The 21,085-nt window shown below is 35.9% G+C and overlaps 2 protein-coding genes across 2 annotated transcripts; both read right to left on the bottom strand.

Moving 5' to 3' along the window:
• Positions 1–9,171: 9,171 nt before the first annotated feature.
• On the bottom strand, positions 9,172–12,867 carry LOC146139087 (RPE-retinal G protein-coupled receptor-like). Its single transcript, XM_083391624.1, has 7 exons — positions 12,810–12,867; positions 12,133–12,317; positions 11,450–11,549; positions 10,895–11,039; positions 10,166–10,277; positions 9,702–9,821; positions 9,172–9,291 (listed from the first exon to the last, which is right to left on the bottom strand). The coding sequence occupies exons 1-7, from the start codon at positions 12,865–12,867 to the stop codon at positions 9,172–9,174; spliced, it is 840 nt and encodes a 279-aa protein (XP_083247750.1).
• A 2,190-nt stretch (positions 12,868–15,057) lies between these two features.
• LOC146139086 (uncharacterized) lies at positions 15,058–19,977 on the bottom strand. The gene is made up of 7 exons (XM_083391620.1): positions 19,962–19,977; positions 19,266–19,724; positions 18,571–18,727; positions 18,015–18,194; positions 17,561–17,686; positions 16,581–16,709; positions 15,058–15,631 (listed from the first exon to the last, which is right to left on the bottom strand). The coding sequence occupies exons 1-7, from the start codon at positions 19,975–19,977 to the stop codon at positions 15,409–15,411; spliced, it is 1,290 nt and encodes a 429-aa protein (XP_083247746.1). The 3' UTR covers positions 15,058–15,408.
• Positions 19,978–21,085: the final 1,108 nt, after the last annotated feature.

Here is a 21,085-nt window from a genome sequence, read left to right as displayed (position 1 = left end):
ACAGTGTCTGTGCCTAAAGCGCAAATGTTTTATTTACAATTGCTGATAACGATATTTTTCTCGCTTCGTAAAGTCCAATTAGGGAAGTACTGGCCGATACTGAATATTTATTCCAAAACCCGATATTTTTGAAAAAAGTATCGGGTTTTGATACGACGTGACGTCATAATTATGCTCAAACAAGAAAAATAAATTGGTTTAGAACGTTAGGGGAATTTTTTTCTCGGTTATTTGGTAAAAATTGGTTTAAGTGTTAAGAAGTTTATTTACCTCCAGTTGTTAAACTTTTACTATTTTCGGAGACAATTACCTTTCAAGGTAGAGACAACTGTGCTGGATTACAAATGAAGGCTGGGGTTAATATATTTAATCGGATCGGCACCGATATCAACACTTGGCGTGTAAGACTCTGCAGTGAACAGATCACGTAAAACATACAAAAATATATTATAAATATGACAAATAACAACACATGGCACAAAAACACAAATCAAGAATTGCGTTAGTAATCGATGTTGTTAGCCCTGTCCTAATTACATGCAAAAATCCCTTATTTGGAAACAAAGGAAATTAGAAAACGCCTTTGTTTCTACTTTTCAAAGAACGGGCCTCGCGATATTCTAATAAACAACAATGTGCAGACTGTTACATGTTAATGTGTCACTTTTTAATTTTTATATCACGAATCATCAATATGACTACAATCACGAAAACACTCACGCACCCATAGACGCCGATTGCTCAAAAAGGGGTGCTCAAAAGTTTCCGCTAAATATGAAGTTAGGAAATGAAAAAAAATATGACATTATATGTGAAATAAGATATAACTTTTAGGATGCAATACTTTTATTGCTTGACAAATGCAAAAAAAGGCGTTTCGTATTTTAGGAAATGTCTCCTAATGGTCCAACCGGTCCGTTTTAAACGAATGAAATTAACTGTAAACTTTCGTAATTAATAACGGAAGCCACTTGGAAATAATAGATGATTTGCTAGGGAGGAACTTGCTTAATTGCAACTCTCTCACCAACCAACTGTCAGAGTCGGAAATGGCACACATCTAACGAAATATACCGTATTTTACAGGAAGGTTTATCATTATGTAGAAGGCTAAGCATCCCAAACTAGGCGTTCATGCTCACGCCTAAGACCGTTTGAGAAATTGAGAGAGCGTCTCGTTTCCTTATAACACATTAACATGCTGTAGGTGTTATATTCAGCCACCCCCAAAAAATTTCAACCCTTACTGTCATTTGACTTTGTTTTATTATGCCAACACGTCGCTTAACACTTTAATTCTAGTTTTAAACTTCGCATGTTATATAGTAAAGGCCATATGCTGTTCGCCACATTCACTTCGGGTTTTTTCACAGTTAAATCAGCATAAGCATTTAAAAACAGCCTGCTAATATCTTCCTTCCCAGCAAATTGTTTTAATAGCTTATCGCAAATTGAATGACAATTTTTTGTTTAATCCAAGGCATAAAACTAATATCATAACAGCAAATAGACATAGAATAAAAATCAAAGTCAATAAAGAAGTTTAAAACGCTTTAGTATTCATTATACGTCTAACTACAAACTCCAACCATTGTTTTAAGGTTTATTCGAAACGTTTGTAAAATACAATTTACTTCTGTATAGGCTTTGGGATTCATTCTGCGTCTAACAACCACCAACCATTATCATAATGAATAATGGAAACGTTCACAAAAAGCTTCCTAGTCCTGTATGGACTTTGATATTCACTCTACGTCCAACTACAACCTCTCGCCATTAAGCTAAAACAGTTGCTCTATATACAGCGTTAGCAGGTTGTCTCTAAAACGGCGGGAACAGTCATTTAGATTTAACAACTACCAGCACTGTTTCCTGTTTGTTGTCAGGCCGTTAATTTGTCGCCGAGAGGTACTTAGCATACAACTGACTCTCACAACTACAGCCGGGGTTGTGGGCCTCTGTTATTATCCCCTACTGATTTAGAAGTGGACACATGTGCTGTACACCGTCCAAGTAAGGGCCGCTACTTATGACCTCGCATTGTTGAAATCACAGGGGAATTACAAGTGATTGTTCTATCTAAGGCTGTTCTAACAGCGTTTAAAGAGCAACAAATTTAAAGTCAATCTTTCTTAAACTGTTCGGTTTGCGAACTTTCACGTTTAACATTAATAAACAGAATATATTTCGTTGTTTGCTTTTACATACATTTGTCAAAGAAATGACCTTAGTGCCTAAGTTTTGAATTTGACGGTAAATTTAAAGTTTGCATATTAAGTAAAATGCACTATAATTCAGTAATACGTAAAATTAGGGTGGACAGGTTGCGCGACTAACATACTCGGAACAGTATTGCCGAGCTTTTTAGATGATAAATCTAAAGAAGCACAACGTATATAAGATTGCAACTTAATTTACATTACTCCTACGACCGTAGATTTCAATCCAGTATTTGCATACATTGGACCACAAGTTAAGAATCTTTGAACCTTTTAAGTTTCTCTCAAAGCCATAGTTTTCTTCTCAAAGCCTGTTGAGTATTTTAACTTTTACCCATTTGCACTACTTTCATATATTACTGACTTTTTTATTAATTTTATTACTACTTTACTATTTATATGTATTTTACTTTACGATGCCTTTGTAGGCGAAATAGATATTCCTTTAAAAATGACGTATCCTGGCTTTTACTCGATTTTAAACTTTGAGTTTTATTTTTCATAGCACAATTGAAAGTTGCTGCATGAAACCTGGCTTCTAACAATAATAAGCTCAACAGAGTTGTCAGGAGAAAAAAAAGCCTCAATATTTAAAGCAAGCTTAACACTTTAGCACAAACCCAATATTGCCTTATGATAAGTAACATTTCGTACAAATACCAGCAAACAGAGGGTTGCTTCCCTAGAGAGCTTTTGCTTTTAACTTTCACTTTTTCCAACAACAGCCATTACATATACTGGCAGGTTATTAATAGCTGCGGTTGTAACGCCCTCTCTATGCCACAACACATTAACATAACCAGCACAAACCATGTTGTCAGCGCATTTCCAGCTCTTCGTTTAACAGTTTCACGAGGCATTGGCACGAACTAAAATGTAATGCCTCGGAAATAATAACGAATAAATAAAGCTACAACTGGTCTTTGAATTAATGCGACTCCAAAATGAAATTTTGTCATAACAACCTTTTGAAAAATAGCGCTTGGAATTTAGCGGTTGATAGGAAGGCCACAATTCATTTGCCATTTCTTCTAAAATTCTAGGCAATTATTTTGGCAACTTCGAGAAAATAAATCGGCGAAAATCTTAGTAAACTTTGCTTTTTAACTGAACAACAATACAGCTGCAGATTCAGGCTCTAATAACAATGTAAGCGAGATATTTAACCATATTGGTTGAGTTCATCACGATAAGACTTTACAAAAATAAATTATAAAATTTAAACGCAAAAATATCCAAAGCCAGAACCACAACAATAGAAATCAAACCAACCGTTTCCATGAGAAAAACAACCACTGATATAAAAGACACTTCACCTTAAAAAGCTTAACCAGCTTAATCACCTTCTACAGCGCGACTCTCCAGAAAGTAAACGCCCGACGCACAGCATTGTGACGAACAATCATCAGCATACGTCACTTCCGCAGCGTTGTCGCTCGCGGAAAACAAACGAGATCATCAAAATGGAGGTCGGTTGCTGTAAACACGTGCTTAAGGCACCAAAGGAAGGGGGCAACAGAAGAAACTTTTATGGCTGAATTTTTAATGGTTTCTCTTTTCTGCAATGGCTGGGGTCTCCTAAAAGCATGATCCGACCTCGTTTATCAATAAATATCTTTGACGAGAAATACCTACAAACCATAACCACGCCATAACGTCAATTGCCGCAACATATCGTCGGCCTAGTGAATTTACAAAATATAGGCCTTACTAGCGTATATATCGCAAAATGTTGGCGTAACACTTTGGCAAAACAAATTAATTATAGGTGCGGATGCTTGGCTGCCGCAAATTATGGAATGTAGCCGGGTCACTGTTACGAAAAATGCAAAACGTCGCCGAAACCGTATCCTTAATGCTGTAGCGAGGTGTGCGGGGCTAACGCAGGGGTTCTTAAACTTTTTTTACCACGGACCTCTAAAATTTTTTTTTGAGCTCGCGCTGACCACGCTAGGCCAAAAATTTAAAAAATGACGTCATAAATTTACGTCACAATACAAATAGACTTAAATCTGCTGATTTCGGTCCAAAAATGTGAAAGTGAAATAAAGTCTTATTACTGTACAGTCAGTGTTCTATTTTTAATTAAATTGTTCTCTTTGATAAATTGATTTACTTCTAAAATATACACTAATATTTCAAAAAGTCGTTGATGGACCCCCTAAAATTAGTTCACGGGCCACCAATGGGCCCATGGACCCCAGTTTAAGAAACCCTGGGCTAAAGGTTAGGTATGGGTCGATTAATCACACTCATCGACCGAACATAGTTCACAACGTACTCTGTTGTTCCCAACCAACCTACATTATACCTGTAGATATCCACGGGCCTTATGGTTAAAGCCCCGAACAATCTGAAACGAGTTTTTGCAGGTACGTCGCAAAAAAGAAAAAAACATTTTTACTAACCATCCAGCTATCTCCTTTAATGGTTTTAAACTGATAATTCAATTGCATATTTCACCTCCCATTTCCTAGGGTTACTTGCGTTTACATTCCCGTTTGACATAACTTTGTGACGTCATCACTAATTTTGTATGCGTTTTTTTGCCTTTTGCCTGTTTCGTGGTTTTATTTTGAACTTCACAGGTTATTATTAAACTCTAATTTTTGAAACAGCCAATCTTGATTTATTTTATTACGTCAACAACAAAAAACTTTAAAAACGCCCAACATTTAAAAGTTTTCAGGTTATTAACCAGTGGTTCTCCAACTTTTTAGCTTGCTGCACACTAAAATAATCTTAAATATTCCGCGGCAAACTTTTAACAGAACCATAAAAAAGTAAATTTTTTATGTCCCAATATGAATAATTTGTAATGGATTGTGCATATTTAAGTCTAAAATGCTTGTGCCTATTGCTTATACCCATAACTTTTTTTTCAAAATTACAAGTTTCGCGGCACAGACTTTGAGAATCTCTGTTATAAACAGTCTGTCAACTGAGTTAAGCTTAAACCTTATGAACTGTCGCTGACATTACAAAAGCAACAATCCAAAGCGGATGCAATCAACTGCTGGCTGTGAAGTAATGTGCAAAAGCAAAATAACCAGTAAGTGCAAACCTACAACATTGCTGTGCATAAGGATTGCGCTTTCCTAATAAAACTCATCGCAAATAACAGTTGTGTAAAATATTTTGTCTAATTCTAAGGACTTAGTTATTGATATATACAGTCTTAACAGCGTATTTAATCTTAATAATGTGGTTAAAAAATATAGAAATAGCTCATCTGTTGTAAACGAAGTTATAAACGACGTTTCGGCAGCAGCAGTATAAGTTATATAAAACGGTGGTTTATAATTTTTGCTCACACCTAGATTTTCTATCTTTGGTATGATTTACATGCACTTTATTTTACATACACTTTAAAACTCAGTATGTTGATAATGCAAATTCTTAGACAACGTTCAATGTAAAAAGCCTGGAAATTACTTTTGCAAAACCTAACAGTTTGATTTGTTCGTTCTGCCTCCTAAACAGCAACAAATATTTTAGCCTGTGCTATGATTTCAACTATCAACAAACACTGCTGCCTTACAAACCAGTCAAATACGCTTTGACAACGTTTCACAACCTGATTGAAGCCAGTTAGTAAATCCAACGTGAAGCGAAAGAGCTTTATTGTGTGTCAACAATGAACCGACAAAGCCATGTTACGTCTGTTGACTCATAAAGGGCGACATTGTCCTGTCTGCTAACACTGTTGCTATCTGAAAACATAGCTGCCAGGGGCTATTACACTAATGTAGGTATGCAAATGTAGAGTGTTGTAATTCTTCCACTTGCACTATTATTGTTGTTCGACAAAATGTAAAATGCGTAATTCGATTATGGTCATAAACTACTTTTTAATTGATTAAACCAATTGGTTATTGCGGTCTGTGGATGGTTTTTAGTAAAGTTTACATAAAAGTAAGTTAATCTAAACATACTTTACCCCCAAAACCCAGTAACAACGCAGCTTTTTGTCTACCGTTGAATTCGTTCACAAATTAATTGAAAAAGGATAATATTAGTGTTGTAAAAACACGTTTTCAACACTTTAGTAATACAAGGAAGCGTTAACGCCACGAATGGCCACGTCAAACACTTCAAACGTTAGTTCTTAATATAAAACACACTTATTACATCTGGAGCATAATGGTTAGAGGTTGCAGTTAGACGAAGAAAGAATACCAAAGACCATACACAAGTAAACGTTCAAAAGCTTTCTACTTCTGTATGTGAATTGATATTCTAACTAAGTCTAACTACAACCAACTATTACATATCTTTGCTTTTCACAAACCTGACACAAAATACAATAAAAATCTTTCTTTTTGGCAAAAAATCCTGAAAATAAACGACGACATATGCCCAGTAATTTTAATATTTTTTGTTGAACAAACCTAGTATCAATATCTATGCCTTTACAACAACGTATCTACAATTCAAGAACTTTTAAGTAGCCTAACCTTAACATCCAGCTAAAATAACTGTTTCTTTCACGCAACAAATGCAAACCACGGAAAACCTTAATCCTAACATTATGACTGACCTTAACTATCCTTAAAACAATCCGTGTTTGCGGCTTAAGTATCCATTAGAAGCCGTACTTTTGGCATTTAAAAGGGCGCTGGCCACGAAGCCAATCCTCAAAATTGAAAATTGGTCGAATAAACAACATTTGACCCGCAAACCGAATAATGTGCGTTGATTTAATAATTTAAACGCTGTGGTAGGATTCTAGACTAGCGCCTTAAATAGCAGATACTAGAAACGACTAAATCTGTCTTGCATTCCCTAAGCAGCGCTAAATCGGGAACAACCAGCCTTCACCAAACCACATTTAAACAGCAAACAGCCTTGCTTCCAGATAATTGAAGCGACAGCCGCTCTATGACGTAATAATACCGGCTTCCCCCAGGCAATTTGCGTCACGCTCTGCTGCGTTTGTTAAACACCACCACTGGGGCGTTACGTTTTAAACGTTTGCGCCGCCGTTGGAATGAAAATGACCGAAAATAGGGAAAAATATACCCATGGTTGTCAAATTGATACTGTTTTTATTATTTTTGGCCTTTTTAGGGAAACCTAATCAGCCCAAAGGTAACATTAATACTCGTAAACTCTACAAACTTAATTTTCTGATAAATTATAGTACAAATACCAATATTGTTTCGAGCAAGATGTGAATCTCTTTTTAGTGCCAAAAGCGGAATTAAAAGTTTTGCCAATTTAAAACAAATATACGCATTAATTGCACTTTAAAATGGCTTTCACCATATTTATATTTGATGACATAGTTTATGACGTCATCTCTAAAAAATGCATTCCCTCCCCCAACATTGTCGCATATTTCCAATGCAAACCATTCAGCTTTGGGCGACACTCTAGGCCAGGGATACTCAACTATTTCTAGAAAAGGTCCAGTTACAAAAGTTTGAACTTTGCTTCTGATAATTCTGTAATGTCCGTTACTAGAAAGATTTTTTAATGAACAGTAGCAATTGTTTGCCAAGAAAAACTCATCATTGCTAAGTAGAAACTGAGACAGATAAGATCCAGATTAAACACTGAAAAGGTCCGCATTGCTCTAGGCCTAGAAATAACATTTTCGGGTGCCTGTGTAACCAACCAAAAATCAAAGAATGGTTTAAACTTTAAAAGATTTTTTACGTTTATTACGCACCATGTAAATTTCCAGGTCAGCGACTCAGCATGTATAAGTAAAAAGGCTATTTTAAAGCAAATTTCCCTTGAAGTATAAATAGCCTACGTGAAGCATAAATAAAAAAACACTTTTTGAAAGGGTTTATAGTGAACTACAGGAGTACGGGGTTGAGAAAGTCACAAAACCTGTTGAAAAACTTCGAGTCCTGTTACTAACCCTAGTTCCTGACGTTTCTTGGGTTATTACAGGTTATTTATAGAACGCTGAAGTGAAGCAAACGGTCAATGAAGAGGTCGTGATAGCAGCACACACCCGGAACTGCACACAAACTGCTGCAATAAAAACAACTCTTCAATCGCTATACTGTTTCCTTGTTCAGCAAATAGAACACCAAAATACCAAAGCGCTGTTTGTTAGCTTTGTTTTTCGATTTCGCGGATGACAATTTATTTTAGCCCTGTCTGAAGCGAAATGTATTCATAATACAAAAAATACCTTTTACAAAATAGCTGCAGTAATCCGTTTTCTTTACACTATGCAACCGGATTAAATCGATTAGGCCTACCTTTTCTGTGCATACAAAAAATCTACCTTGAAGCATTTAACAATGTTCACTTGTAGCTTTTATTTTGCCCAAACTTTCAATAAAGTGATCCAGTTATGTTGACGTCTGTGCCTTTTATCTAACAGTCAACGAACGGATATTGATTGCATAGAAGTCAGCCATGAAAAATTTATGACAGGTTTTATTTGAAGCGTTTTTTTTTTTGCTTCTTTTGTTTAAAATTAATAGAAACTACACCTAAAGTAGCACGAAGAAGAAAGTATATAAACCACATTATTTTAAGTGTTAAAGACAGGACTGCCTCAAGTTTTTCCATTCATTTCCCTCCAAATGTCAAATATAGACGAGCAGCCTTTTACTGCTGCAGGTAATTCAGCAGCTATTATAAGCGAGAATATCTCAAGCTTCAAGTGTATGTTTGTATCAATCCACAGGTATTTGTTCGTTTGAGGTTTAATGAAGACCGGTTTTCAACTCTTTAAATTCTTAGCTGGATCTTTACTCAAAATAACAGGAATTTGGTTTGTTTTGGATTTAATTTTGAAACAAAAACGAAAATACTTCAAATAATCTCCAAGAAAGCACAAGTGTTATAAATATCAGGCATAAGTTGGTGAACAGCAACATAATGTGAAACCAACATCAGTAATTCCAAGTCGAAAAGTTAAGCCAATTTTCAAATTAGTATTCTGTGCTGTGATTGGTCGAACCCGCCTGTTGTGTCACGTGACTTAATCTTGCTTGACCTCTTGTGCCCTCCAATGGACCACCTTCCTGCACGCATCCCACAGGTCCGGATCGGATTGCATGTAGAGGTACGGATTAACGGCTGGGATCAACTTGGGAAGAAGCTGGGAAACAATTGGAGGAAAGTTTTTTTTTTTTAGCAAAAAACACTTTTATCACAAATTTTAGGAAGATTTGCAGGAAAAGAACTAAAACTAACAGTCAGCTTTTTCAGTTAAAAACTTGTATATTTTTATTTTATTTTGCTTTATGCTTTATGCTTTACATTTTTTTATTCAAACTTTACTGTAATCTTTAGTATAGAAAAACACCATTATCAGTTATCCTGACAAAACAGCTATTGTCCAAAAAACAGCTTTTTCGAAACAAAAAAGACTAAATAAAACTTAATTTTTCGTTTACATACTGAGTTTAACAATAAAGAATAGCTTAAGGTCGATAGGAGTGTTAGGCATCTGGCCCAATTTTGTTTTGTTTTAAAAGCTCTTCTAGTAACCCTCAATTTTCAACTCACGTAAATTCCCGCCAGCATCCAAACCGGGACCGTCCCCACTCCCACAGTGACCTTGAGAGCGGCGTAGAGGACAAACGGCAAGTAGCACGAGATGAAAACAATCGGAACCACCCTGGTCAACTGTGACGTAATAATACTAGTTGTTTAACAAACGGCGAGTTCAACTTTTCAGACACAAAACAAAGGTAGAAATTATAGCTGGTGTTGATGACAAGACGTACGGTAATAGAAAAATAACAATCTTTGTCTAAAGCAGTGTTGTAGTGCGTTCAGTCAACGATTTCAATTAAGTCAATGTTTTTGAATGGAATTAACTTTCCTGAAGTGCCTACACGAAAAATGTTTAAAAGTCTATGAAATTCACAAGATGGAAAATTCTTGATTTCAAGCCATTTTTTTGTGAAATAGGGTTTTTATATTATTTTATTTAAGTGGCTTAAGTTGGATTTGAAAAGCTAACTTACAGGTTGTTTTTGTTTGCTTTCTTCACTCAGCATCCTTGAGTATCTGAACATCTTGACAAGAGGGTAGATGAACCAGACTGTCGATACAAGTGTGATGTAAGCCTTCATCTTGCTATAAATAACAAAAATGTTGTTATGATTTCGTAGATTTCTTTACAGAATTGTGCACAGTAGGACACTTATTTATTTAACAAAACGTTCGACCTAATGTCTCTATTAATTCCAATGAATGACTTGACTTTACTAAAGTCTTCTGGACATGTGTACCTTGTCAATCAATTAAAGTTAAGTAATTCATTTAACAATTTATTATATTTGATCAATTTATCCAAAATTTTACAATATGCAATAAGATGGCTACTTCTTTCATAATCAGAAAAGTTTGTCAATTTTAATTGCTTATCGTTTTATTTGATTTCAGTAGTTGGACTTAGAGATGACGTGATCTAATAAATACTTCCGACTGCTTTTTTAAGACTTATTTTACAAATGATATGATTGGTTTCTTTGTTGACAACCTTGCCAAATATAAGCTAAAATCTGGCAAACATAAAAAAATAATAAATATATGGCAAACGAACGCAGTCCCGTTACAAACATATACTTTCAGTAAAAAAGTAATTTCGTAAGCCTAATATTAAATCTGTAGAATGTGGTATGCATCTCGAATGAAACCTGAACCAGTTATTTAACAAATCGCGTAACAACTGGTTACCACATCTCCCTTACCCTCCAGTATCATTGAGGTCGACCAGGCAGCCAGTTGTGTGTGGTTTGGCGCTTTCGTAAGATCCGAACCCGAAAGCAGGGAGACTGGCTGCTAGCGCGCCTAGCGACCAAACCAGGATCAGGAAGAAGTTGTAATTCTTGCCGACTGGAAGTAAATGATGGAGAGGTTAGGACAGGAGAATTGTGTAAAAATATTTGTTTTTTTTATGGAGATTAAACCATATGTCAAACAAGAAAAGTACACTAAATTCACGATTTGTATAAACTTTGTTAGAAGTACGACTTCTTATAAAAGGAGCAACCTTATACTTAAATTTACATTTTAGTTTGACCTTTTTTAAATACCTAAAATTACACTAACATCCGATTTTAATAAACGTGTTATTATATTATCTGAATTAAATTTAATTTTTTGAATTTTTATACAAGAATCATAATAAAACAGCCTGCAGTGCTGGTAATATTGGTCAAATTCGATTCGCACGAGATGCATATATAGTTCAGCAATATACCAATATACGATGGCATAAATCCCATGTTATAATCTATACTCACACAGCTCTGGTTTACAGTGCTGGTAATATTGGTCGATTGCAATCCACACAATACTTGCAATGCTGATGAAGCCAGAAGCTAAACCCATCCAGGCGTTCACCTGCAGATACAGAGCGACATCAATCACATTATCAGTTTCATTATAACCTCAACTTCGCAACATCATTGTACGTGCCATATTTGCACATACCCGAATTCGCCAATATTGAAAACATGTCGTCAAACTTAAAAAAGTCACTAGTGCCTAAATCCTGACGTCATGGATCATCGATCTGACGCCAAACTGACGTCACAAGTCACACAGTCACATATCCGGCAGTATAATTTAACAAACCACTAAGTGAATATACTTTTTATAAACCTACCTAAAAAGATAGAATTATAAAAGCAACTAGAAATGACGGTATTTTAGTTCTAAATGTTTGATCAGGTAAAGATAGTCAAGCTTCTAACTTAGCTCTTCAACATTTAAACACAATTTGCCAACGTGCCACTTGTTTTAAGTTCACACCAGAGTTGGATCAATCACATTAATTCAGTTCAATTACAATTACTCCCTTAAATGTTTTAATTACACAACTTTAAAAATTTCATGACTTTCAAATTTAATTACATTAAAGCCTGTAATTAATTGAGGCAATTACAATTGATCCAACTCTGATTAACACTCAATTTGGTCCTACCTGACATCCGAACTTCCCGAAGGGCCAGCTGCTCTGGAGTGTTGACGCCGCGATGACGAGCATGTGTATCATCATCATGACGTCACTGGTGGCTAGTGACGTCAGCCATATGTTCTTCTGCTGGAGGTCCTTTCGGTTCCAGATGGCCAGGCCCACCACTGCGTAACCGGAAGCTGCGGCTAAGACTGGGGGAAAAATGAAGTTAGGGGGTTGGAATAAAACAATTGTCCAGGGGGGCTGCTAGGTTTCTGGTACTTTTATTTAAATACTTTGTTGAAGACAATTTCAATTGAGCATTATACACAATGTGAATAGCCTGTGATCTTGCGCTGGAGTTGTACTGACCAACAATTGAACACGTCTGGGAGTTGCAATGACACTGATAACGACATACGCCGGTAGTGCAACTGTCCCGGTATGACCGGAAGTCGCGAGTTCGAATCTTACAATTGACTAGTTTTACGAACAAAATGCAGCAGGGAACGGTGGTATGGTTGTTTCTCGACTTGCTCCCCTCTGAACCTGTGTAGCTCAGTTGGCAGAGCCACGGTGCCGGTATGACCGAGGTCGTGAGTTCGAACCTTACCATAATCTAGTCGAGTTCGGCCACAATGGCCTATTCTGGTTATGATATAGAAAACGATGTCTGTCCAAACCAAGTACTTTTATTAACTCACCAATAAGAAGCGACAAAACTCCATAAATCACCCGGATGTAAGAGTTGTCCAGCTCCATTTTAAAAACCTAATTTCGCACCAAAAACTACAACAACTAAAGAGTACGAAACAAACTAAAAGATGTACAAAAAATAGTTTATTTGCAGTATTCATTGCACAATCCTTCTACCAAGCTAGGTGAAAGAAATATATTCTATAAAAAATCCACTGCTCCATAACCAGTTTCGGCGCTCTTTTACTTATGTATAGGTGAAAATTAATAAAAAAAAACTTTCTATAAATGCCGCATACCACAACGCATATTGTTTGGGTTAGGGTGCGGGTTAGCGTTTGGGTGAGGGTGGGTCAAGTAATATTATGTTGATTATTAATAATACTTGACCCACCCTCAAGCAAATGCTAACCTGCACCCTAACCCAAACAATATGTGTTGTGGTATGCGGTATTATTTTGTTTTGTTTTTTGCATAACTTCTCACGTACATAAAAAAAAAGAAAAAAAAAAACAAAAAAAAAAAAGTAAAAAGAGCGCCCCAATTTCTCTCTTAAATGTCGAAACGCCTATTTCAACAACCCGTTCTTATTGTTACAAACTTTGTACGTTTCCCTGTTAGGTCTTCGACGCCTTTCGGGTCAACTACATGATAAAAGTCTTACTTGCTCTCTTTTGAACAGAATCCTGATGCAGACGCATTTAAACATCCTTATGGTTTTAAAAAAAGAAAAAAAACATAGCACAGGAATATCAATCCATATAGAAGTCGGCACCATTTTAAACGTTTCGAATTTTCGGAAATTTGAAACGTTCAAAATGTTTCCCACTTCTTTAGGGTCTTTTATATCCTTACTATACGTCTAACAACAACAAACCTCGTTTTACAAATTGCACCCTTCTTGTTTGGGATATTCATTTTATGTTTAACTACAATCTTTATCCACTATACTTAAAAAAGTATTTAACGTTTACATATTTCTCCTCGTGTAAGAGTTTCAACATCCATCTACGTCTAACTAAAACTGACCAGCATTGTCCTGAAAATATTAAACTGTTGGCTACTACATGTGCTTTCTTAACACTGCCAACGCTGGAATCAAACTTCCCACACGTGAAAACTTTTGTGTCGACTTCAGTGGTATGTTGATTGAAGCGCCGACAAGAACTACGTTTTGCTGAAGGCTTCTTTGTTTCAAGAAGCGTTTAACGTTTGCGTTCGTCGCGCTAAACCAGGTTTAAACCAAGTTAAACAGGATTTCAGCGCCTTATTTTCAGTTGGTCATTGAAAGTGGTTATTTGTGCTCTGCAGATATTGCTTCTTTTTAAACGAAGATAAGAAACGTAATAAAAATGTCAAAGCCCATACAGAAGTAGGTATCATTTTGAGCGTTTCGAATAAATCTTAAGATAATGGCTGGAGGTTGTGGTAAGACGTAGAATGAATATCACAGCCCATATATAAGTAAGTAGCATTTTGAACGTTTCGAATAAATCTTTATTCGTTTTCAACGTCACACCTACTTCTGTATGGGCTTTGATATTCTTATTACGTCTTGCTACAACCTCCAACCATTATGCTCCAAAGGTAAGAAACACTTTTTAGGATCTTATATGTCCCTGTATAACTGGCAAAAGTGATAATATAAGAGTTGGGATTTTTATTTTTTAAGGATTAGCGGGGACAAACAACTTTTATTTGGAATTTAGATAAGTCTGAGCCTCCTAATGTGTTAACAATTACGAGTTTCTTATTAATGCTTATGTTTTATGCTTTTTGCACAACGTCAGCTCAATAATTCGAAACGCAAACATTGCAATATTGCTGAAAGTTGCTTCAATAAATGCAAAAACACTCTACGTTTCTTGCTGCTTTCAAAGGAACCAACATTACGAGGAAGTAAGTTGGCTTTAACTTTTCCAATATTTTGTTTAACAATGTTCGAAATGTGTTTTATTCTGATATAAAATGCTTGCGCCATGGCTGTAGTCAGTTTGAAATAACTCGAGTTCGATTTCAAATCCAGGAAAATAAACCGGCTCCATCTCTGACGAGTACCGATTCCGACTCCACAGCCCTGGTTTTGGTTTTCGCAAAGCACAACGTCGTCCGACATAAAATATTTCTGAGGCCAAATTGCTCCTTATGTTTATATAAATCACGAAATTAAAATAAACCATTTATTGGCAACGAACGACAAGTTTCCGCTCAGGTAGCTGTGGCTTTTCAGTTTCGACAAACCGTGAGTGACTAGATTGAAATGCGCTTTTTATGGCTAACAATGGACGGCAAAATGTTAGAGCTCACTCTTATAAATAAAGTGCAACACAAATTGTTTTACGACAGTTTTTTATAGCAGCAGCTATATGCATCCCGGCCGGGATTTGAACCACTAACCTTCGGAACTCAGTTTTCTACCTTGTTTGAAACAAGTTGTCACCCGCCATATTTTATGCAGCAGCTAGATCCGACCCGGCGACTGTCTAAAATTAAAATTACTGAGATTTTTTCTCTAAACCCTATCAGAACAAAACATTGCATACTAATTGATTCCAACAAAATATTTATGCATCCAGGGCCTGGATTTGAACCACGAAACCTCGGAACTCAGTTTTTCAAGGTTTGCTCAACCAATTGCAAGATATTATCGATTCCTCTCTCGAAGGATTTCCAGCTGCATCGAAAGTCTGGTTTCCCCTGGGTGGCGCAGCTGAGCAGCTTTTCAACGTCACCAGAATGTTTCCACGACGTGGGAAAGACGTAGTGCAGCTTCGGGAACATCCACTTGGCGAAAACGCACAGGTAGATGTGGCTGTCCATTCCCCAACACCTGGGAATCAATCGGTATGGTTAGAAATAACCTTAAAAGGGATTGTTGTTAGTTTAGTTTAATAAAAACTGACGTTTTAAATTATCTATTTTAAGTTTTGGAGGATAATGGCCGGAGGTTTTAGTTTAAAATGGAGCCAAAGTAAAAAATGCTTTACGGTGTCGTTAAAAAATTCCAACACTTGAAATCAATGACAATGGGGGTGTTTATATTTTTCCTATATAAAGAATTATAAGAATTGTTGCTTGCATACATTGCATTTCGACATATAGATAAACTATAACAATTTGAAATGCAACATCAAAAAATACTGTTTGGCTGAAAATTTATAGGCGTTATTACATTTTAGTGTGATACGAAAAAAATTCCAAATTTATTACATGTGGTCTGAAAGAGCGCAACCATTTCGAACAAAAATCAGTCAGCAAAGTGTAAAAACTTACAATTTAAAAATATAAATTTCGCCAAGTAAATTGCGTCATTAGTTTTCTATAGAAATAAATAGCAAAAAACATTTATTATGCCCTCTGCGAATGTTATAAAACATACTGATCTAATAAGACAATACACAAAGATGTAGTAAGAATAACAAAGCCACACAGAAGTAAGGAGCATTTTTAGACGTTTCCAATATCTGTTATTTATTTTTAACGTAGATTTTGTCTTATAGTAACCTCTAACCATTATGCTCCATACTAAGCATTCATTGTACGTTTAGATTAAAGAAAATAATATTTAGACGTAATAAGAATATCAAAGCCCATACAGAAGTAGGTAGTATTTTGAACGTTCCGAATAACTCTTTATTCATTTTCAACATAAAGAGAAGGCACTGAGTTATTCGAAACGTTCAAGATGATACCTACTTCTGTACGGGCTTAAATATTCTTATTACGTCTTACTACAACCTCCAACCATTATGATCCAAAATAATATCTAATTAGCTCACCTGCTTTTACTAGAGCAGTAACCTTTGACCTCCTTGCAGTGTAATCCGTACCTGAAGAGTATCTGCTGACCTTGCCAGCCTGGGGTCGGACAATTCTTCCAGTCCTTGCATGAAACGCCAGACATCGCCCTACACAGTTGTAAGTGCATATTTATCAACCTTTAAAGTCGTTAACAATCAAAAGTCCTTTAGTTTTAATATATGCGACACCAATTTTACAAATAGGTTTAGTTTACTCAGTTTCTCTATTTCAGGATTAGTTTAAATATTGCCATTAAATATATGTGGAAAAGACAGTTCAAGCTAAAGATGTATTTTGGTTTTTCCTACTTTAATAATAACTTGCCTATGTTTCCTGTTACTCAGGTGATCAATAAATTGTGCGAAATTCAGTCAAGTATTAAAGGTATAGTAGTCCGCGACACATTTAAAATTACGCTTTCTGTCCAACAAGATTATAACTTTGTCTAAGAACTATATTATGTAATATAGCATATTTTTCAAAAAAATCGATATCAGCTTTGATTTCTATTCTATTAAATTAACCAGAAACTTTATGACAGTGGTTCAAAATAGAGGTGCTATTGTTAATGCGCAATGGTGCCGAAAGATACTTTAAGAGTCTGATTTTTGCTCAAATGGTAAGACTTTTACAACTCTTTGTGTACAATTAGAGTACAATAAATCAAATTATATTTTCCTAGATTGTGTAGGGTGGTTTATGTTGTTTCATTTATGTGTATTGTGTTACATTGGAGAGTTACTTAAAATAAATTATTGTAGAAGTGCGGCAATATTTTTATTTGTTCAGGGGTGACGCAAACCATAAAGTTTGGCAACCACTGCTTTGTGACAATTAACCGAAAACTCAGTCGGCGAGTTATTATCTGTACTCGTTCATTGGTCGATGCGAGTATTTTTGAAGTTTCTTCCGTATAACATCTTGCGCTTGTATAGTTATATTTAGACCTTGAATTTACCTTTCGTGATTGCTGTCACTGTCTTGTGACGTCGTAAGCGTAACAAATGACTTTAGTGACGTAAATATGACGTCAAGGTTATCGGTGACGGCCAGATTGCTCATATCAAGCTTGTACGGAAAAAATCTGCAAAAAGACGTGTTTTGTTATATAAAAAACAAAAAGGTTGGGAACCAGTAATGTAGTTAGGGTTAAAAACAAAAACTTTTCAGTTGAATTACAGTTTGATTTGCAACAAAGAGGCTATTAAATGTATATGTCCGTGAAAAACCTTTAAATTGTTCAAAAATCTAACTTGCTAAACGTTCAATGCACAGAAATAAATTCATAAACATCAGCCAAAAAAAAAAGCAAAACTCACGAAAAACTATTAAAAAAAACTAGGAAACCAAGGTAAAGTTTCAGTCGCTTTTCTAACTATAAGATGCTTTATTTCTTCCAATTAAAATCTCACCCATTCTCCCAGAGGCTTCTAAAGACCGTAGTAAATGACTTTATGAGCTTAACAGCTGCAAGTTGCGGGGTGGGATGCTTCCTAACGATGTTTACCATCCTTGTGAGATCATCGCATTGTGTAGTGTAGGAATCAGGAGGACAAACAAGCTGGTTCTCGCTGAACCGCGCTAGAACATAGCTGGAAAGAAATATTTAATGCATTATGTCACTAGGTCCTTACAATATAAAGTAAGCATTTCGCCAAGTACATAGCATCATTAGTATTTAGTATTCCTATACGAAGCCATCCTTGCGTGCACCGCAATCGTAATAAAGCAAACTGATTTCGGTAATAGCCTTTTAAATCTTACTGTATGTTTTTGTGAGTATGATTCAAGAGCTAAGAAGAACTTTTTAATTTTATTTTAAGTTTTACTTTATGTGATTAAATGCCAATTGCTAATGTAGTTTTTTCGGTTTAAGTTCATTAATTAAAAGGTAATGGGAAAAGAATTGGTTTCCCACTTTTATTACATAAATATTGTTTTTTGTCATTTTGTTCGTAGAGCTCTCACCGAATCCTTTCAACCTTGAGGTGACCTTGGTCCAACCCGGTGACGTCAGTTCCGTCACGCGTGGTCAAGCACGCGGCGTACAATCGGGGAATCCCCGGCGAGCCTTGCATCCGTAGCAATACGTTCAGCTCATCCGCTGCAATCAGGAATCGGCTTCCTGAGAAATAACGAACAGGAGTTACAATTATAAATAAAGGTAATCTAGAAGTTAGTAACATTCAAGGGATGTGCCCTGAAGATGATTACCTGGATAGGTTATCGAAACGTCGGCACAGAATAAATATTTGTCAGAAGAACCCTCTTTATAATTAATATTATGCCTGGCAACAACAGTATATTCATTTGAGGGATGTTTCCAATAATTTGTCACTAAATTTTACATCACAACCAGTATAATGTAGCCTACGTATATTTTAGAATGATCTTAATTGAAAAAATATTATTAAGTCTAAAATTTGCATTTGAGCAGGTTAGCCGGCTTTGTATTTATCTGGGTGATTTCGTACCGGATCAGAACCGATGCCATAAGGTTGGGATGTTGGAATTGATCCAATTTTATAGGATTCTCAAGTTCATTTCTCCTATTACCTTAACTTAAGGTTTACCTCGTATCAGATGATGCCTGTTTTTATAAACAATCTTAACATCATCTAAACTTATTATATATTTACTTTGTTAGGTTATTTATCTTTTACCTGCCGAAGTAAGGTTCAAACTTGGTGCCTTATAAATCTTCCTCTCCATCGGGTCTGACGTCATCAAATCAACCTCGGCCGGATTTTCGTGCGTATAAGTCATGACGTCATTAACGATCGGATTGTCCACGTCATAATGAAGCTCGCCGCGGCGGAAATACTCGCCCCAGAAGATGTGCCTTAGTTTGGGCTTCATGGCGCTTTGCTCCAAAAAGTTGATTTCTGGGCACGAGAGAACCTTCTTCTCTTTTATGGCGCGAGAGATGGACTCTGGTGCCACGGATCTGACTTCTCTCGCCCTCAGTTTCGTCACAATTTGCTCGAAATTCGAAAGTTTTTCGTTTATTGGTGGAATCGGGGGTTCGTCGCTGCTTCGGGACTCCCCCTCCACTGAGATGTTGATATCGACGAAGGGAATTGTTCGTGACGTAGTTGGTTCTGTTGTTTCCCAGCCGTGTGCTGACGTAACAAGGTATGTGAGTAAATTAGGGGCGTTTGAAGGGCGTGGCACTTGTTAAGTTCAGATTTGCAATTTGTCTTATATTGGGAATGAGATGGTTTGCAATCAAAACTGTCGTTTGGACAGTGGTTTTCAAACCTTTTAAGAGCCTAACTAATCAGTTAATCACACAACTTTTTCAATTTTGATGGACTAGGGTCGGCATAAAAGATTTTTTAGAGAAGACTCAAGGAAACCTGTTATGCCGGGCATTTTTTATTTAATCTACATGTATTTATTTTAATTCATTTAATTTTAAATGTTACACTAATCTTAGTAAGACCTTCGCAGACCTCGTAAAAGTACACTTAGTGCAAATATAAAATGCAAAGATTTTTTTTAAATTTATTTAGTATGAAAAATATTAATTTTAAATAACAAAATAAGTTTGTTCTTAATGAACCCCCATAAAAATCCACTAACCCCAGTTTACCAAACCCTCAGTAATCGAAGCAAGCGTAACCCAACACGAAAATATTTTGGAAAAACCCACGTCACAAAACCTATGACGTCACAACAATTACCTTCAGTTCCTTGTTCAAGGTCAAACTCTCTCGGCTGATTAGCTTCATCGTATTCTTTATCGCCACCTTGTGTCCGCCAACACTTATTTTCTAAAACGAAAGAAAATGTTTATAATTTAACCGGGTTGTAAAACTTTGCCCATTTGCCACAAAACTAACAATTCTTTAGTCGCTATTTTTATTATGTTTTTCTCTTTATGGTTAGGTAAAAACTAACACTGCTTTGTAAATTGTCGGAGAGAATATTGATGAGATTTGTAAAGCTTCTACAGCGCTTAAAACTTAAAAATATTTTACTCATTTTACCAACGAAAATTTTGTTTAAAAATTTGACTTGAATTTATTTAAAATCTTAACTTTTGGGGAACGTTTTAAAAACAGGTATTTACAACACATTTTTTTTTTTATGGACTAACTTAAGTTTTACTTACGAATGGGAACTAATTTGTGAAACATTAAAACGGCAACATTTCCGATAATTAAGAAGAACATCCATCGAATGATTCCAACTTTTGGCTTTCTGTTCCAGCACGCTCGGAACATGTTTTGCCTCGCAGCAAACTGTTGCTTTCATGTCACAATACAAATAAACCGCAAGCAAATGATTCTAATCGCCTCATCTATAAATAAGGTAGGCGTTATGTTGTTCATACATGCCATGAATTGTCGATGATAAATAGCTAGTAATTAGCAAAACGTTTTTAGATACACCATACACGGATCGGTAATGTAGCCTGTCACATTAACTAAAGATGATACAAGTGCGTATATCTTTATCAAGATGATGTCGATTTACT

The sequence above is a fragment of the Ascidiella aspersa genome, chromosome 6, assembly GCF_963924565.1.
Source record: "Ascidiella aspersa chromosome 6, kaAscAspe10.2, whole genome shotgun sequence".
In the NCBI taxonomy this organism is placed as follows: Eukaryota; Metazoa; Chordata; class Ascidiacea; order Phlebobranchia; family Ascidiidae; genus Ascidiella; species Ascidiella aspersa.
This window is presented reverse-complemented; position numbering and strand designations above follow the sequence as displayed.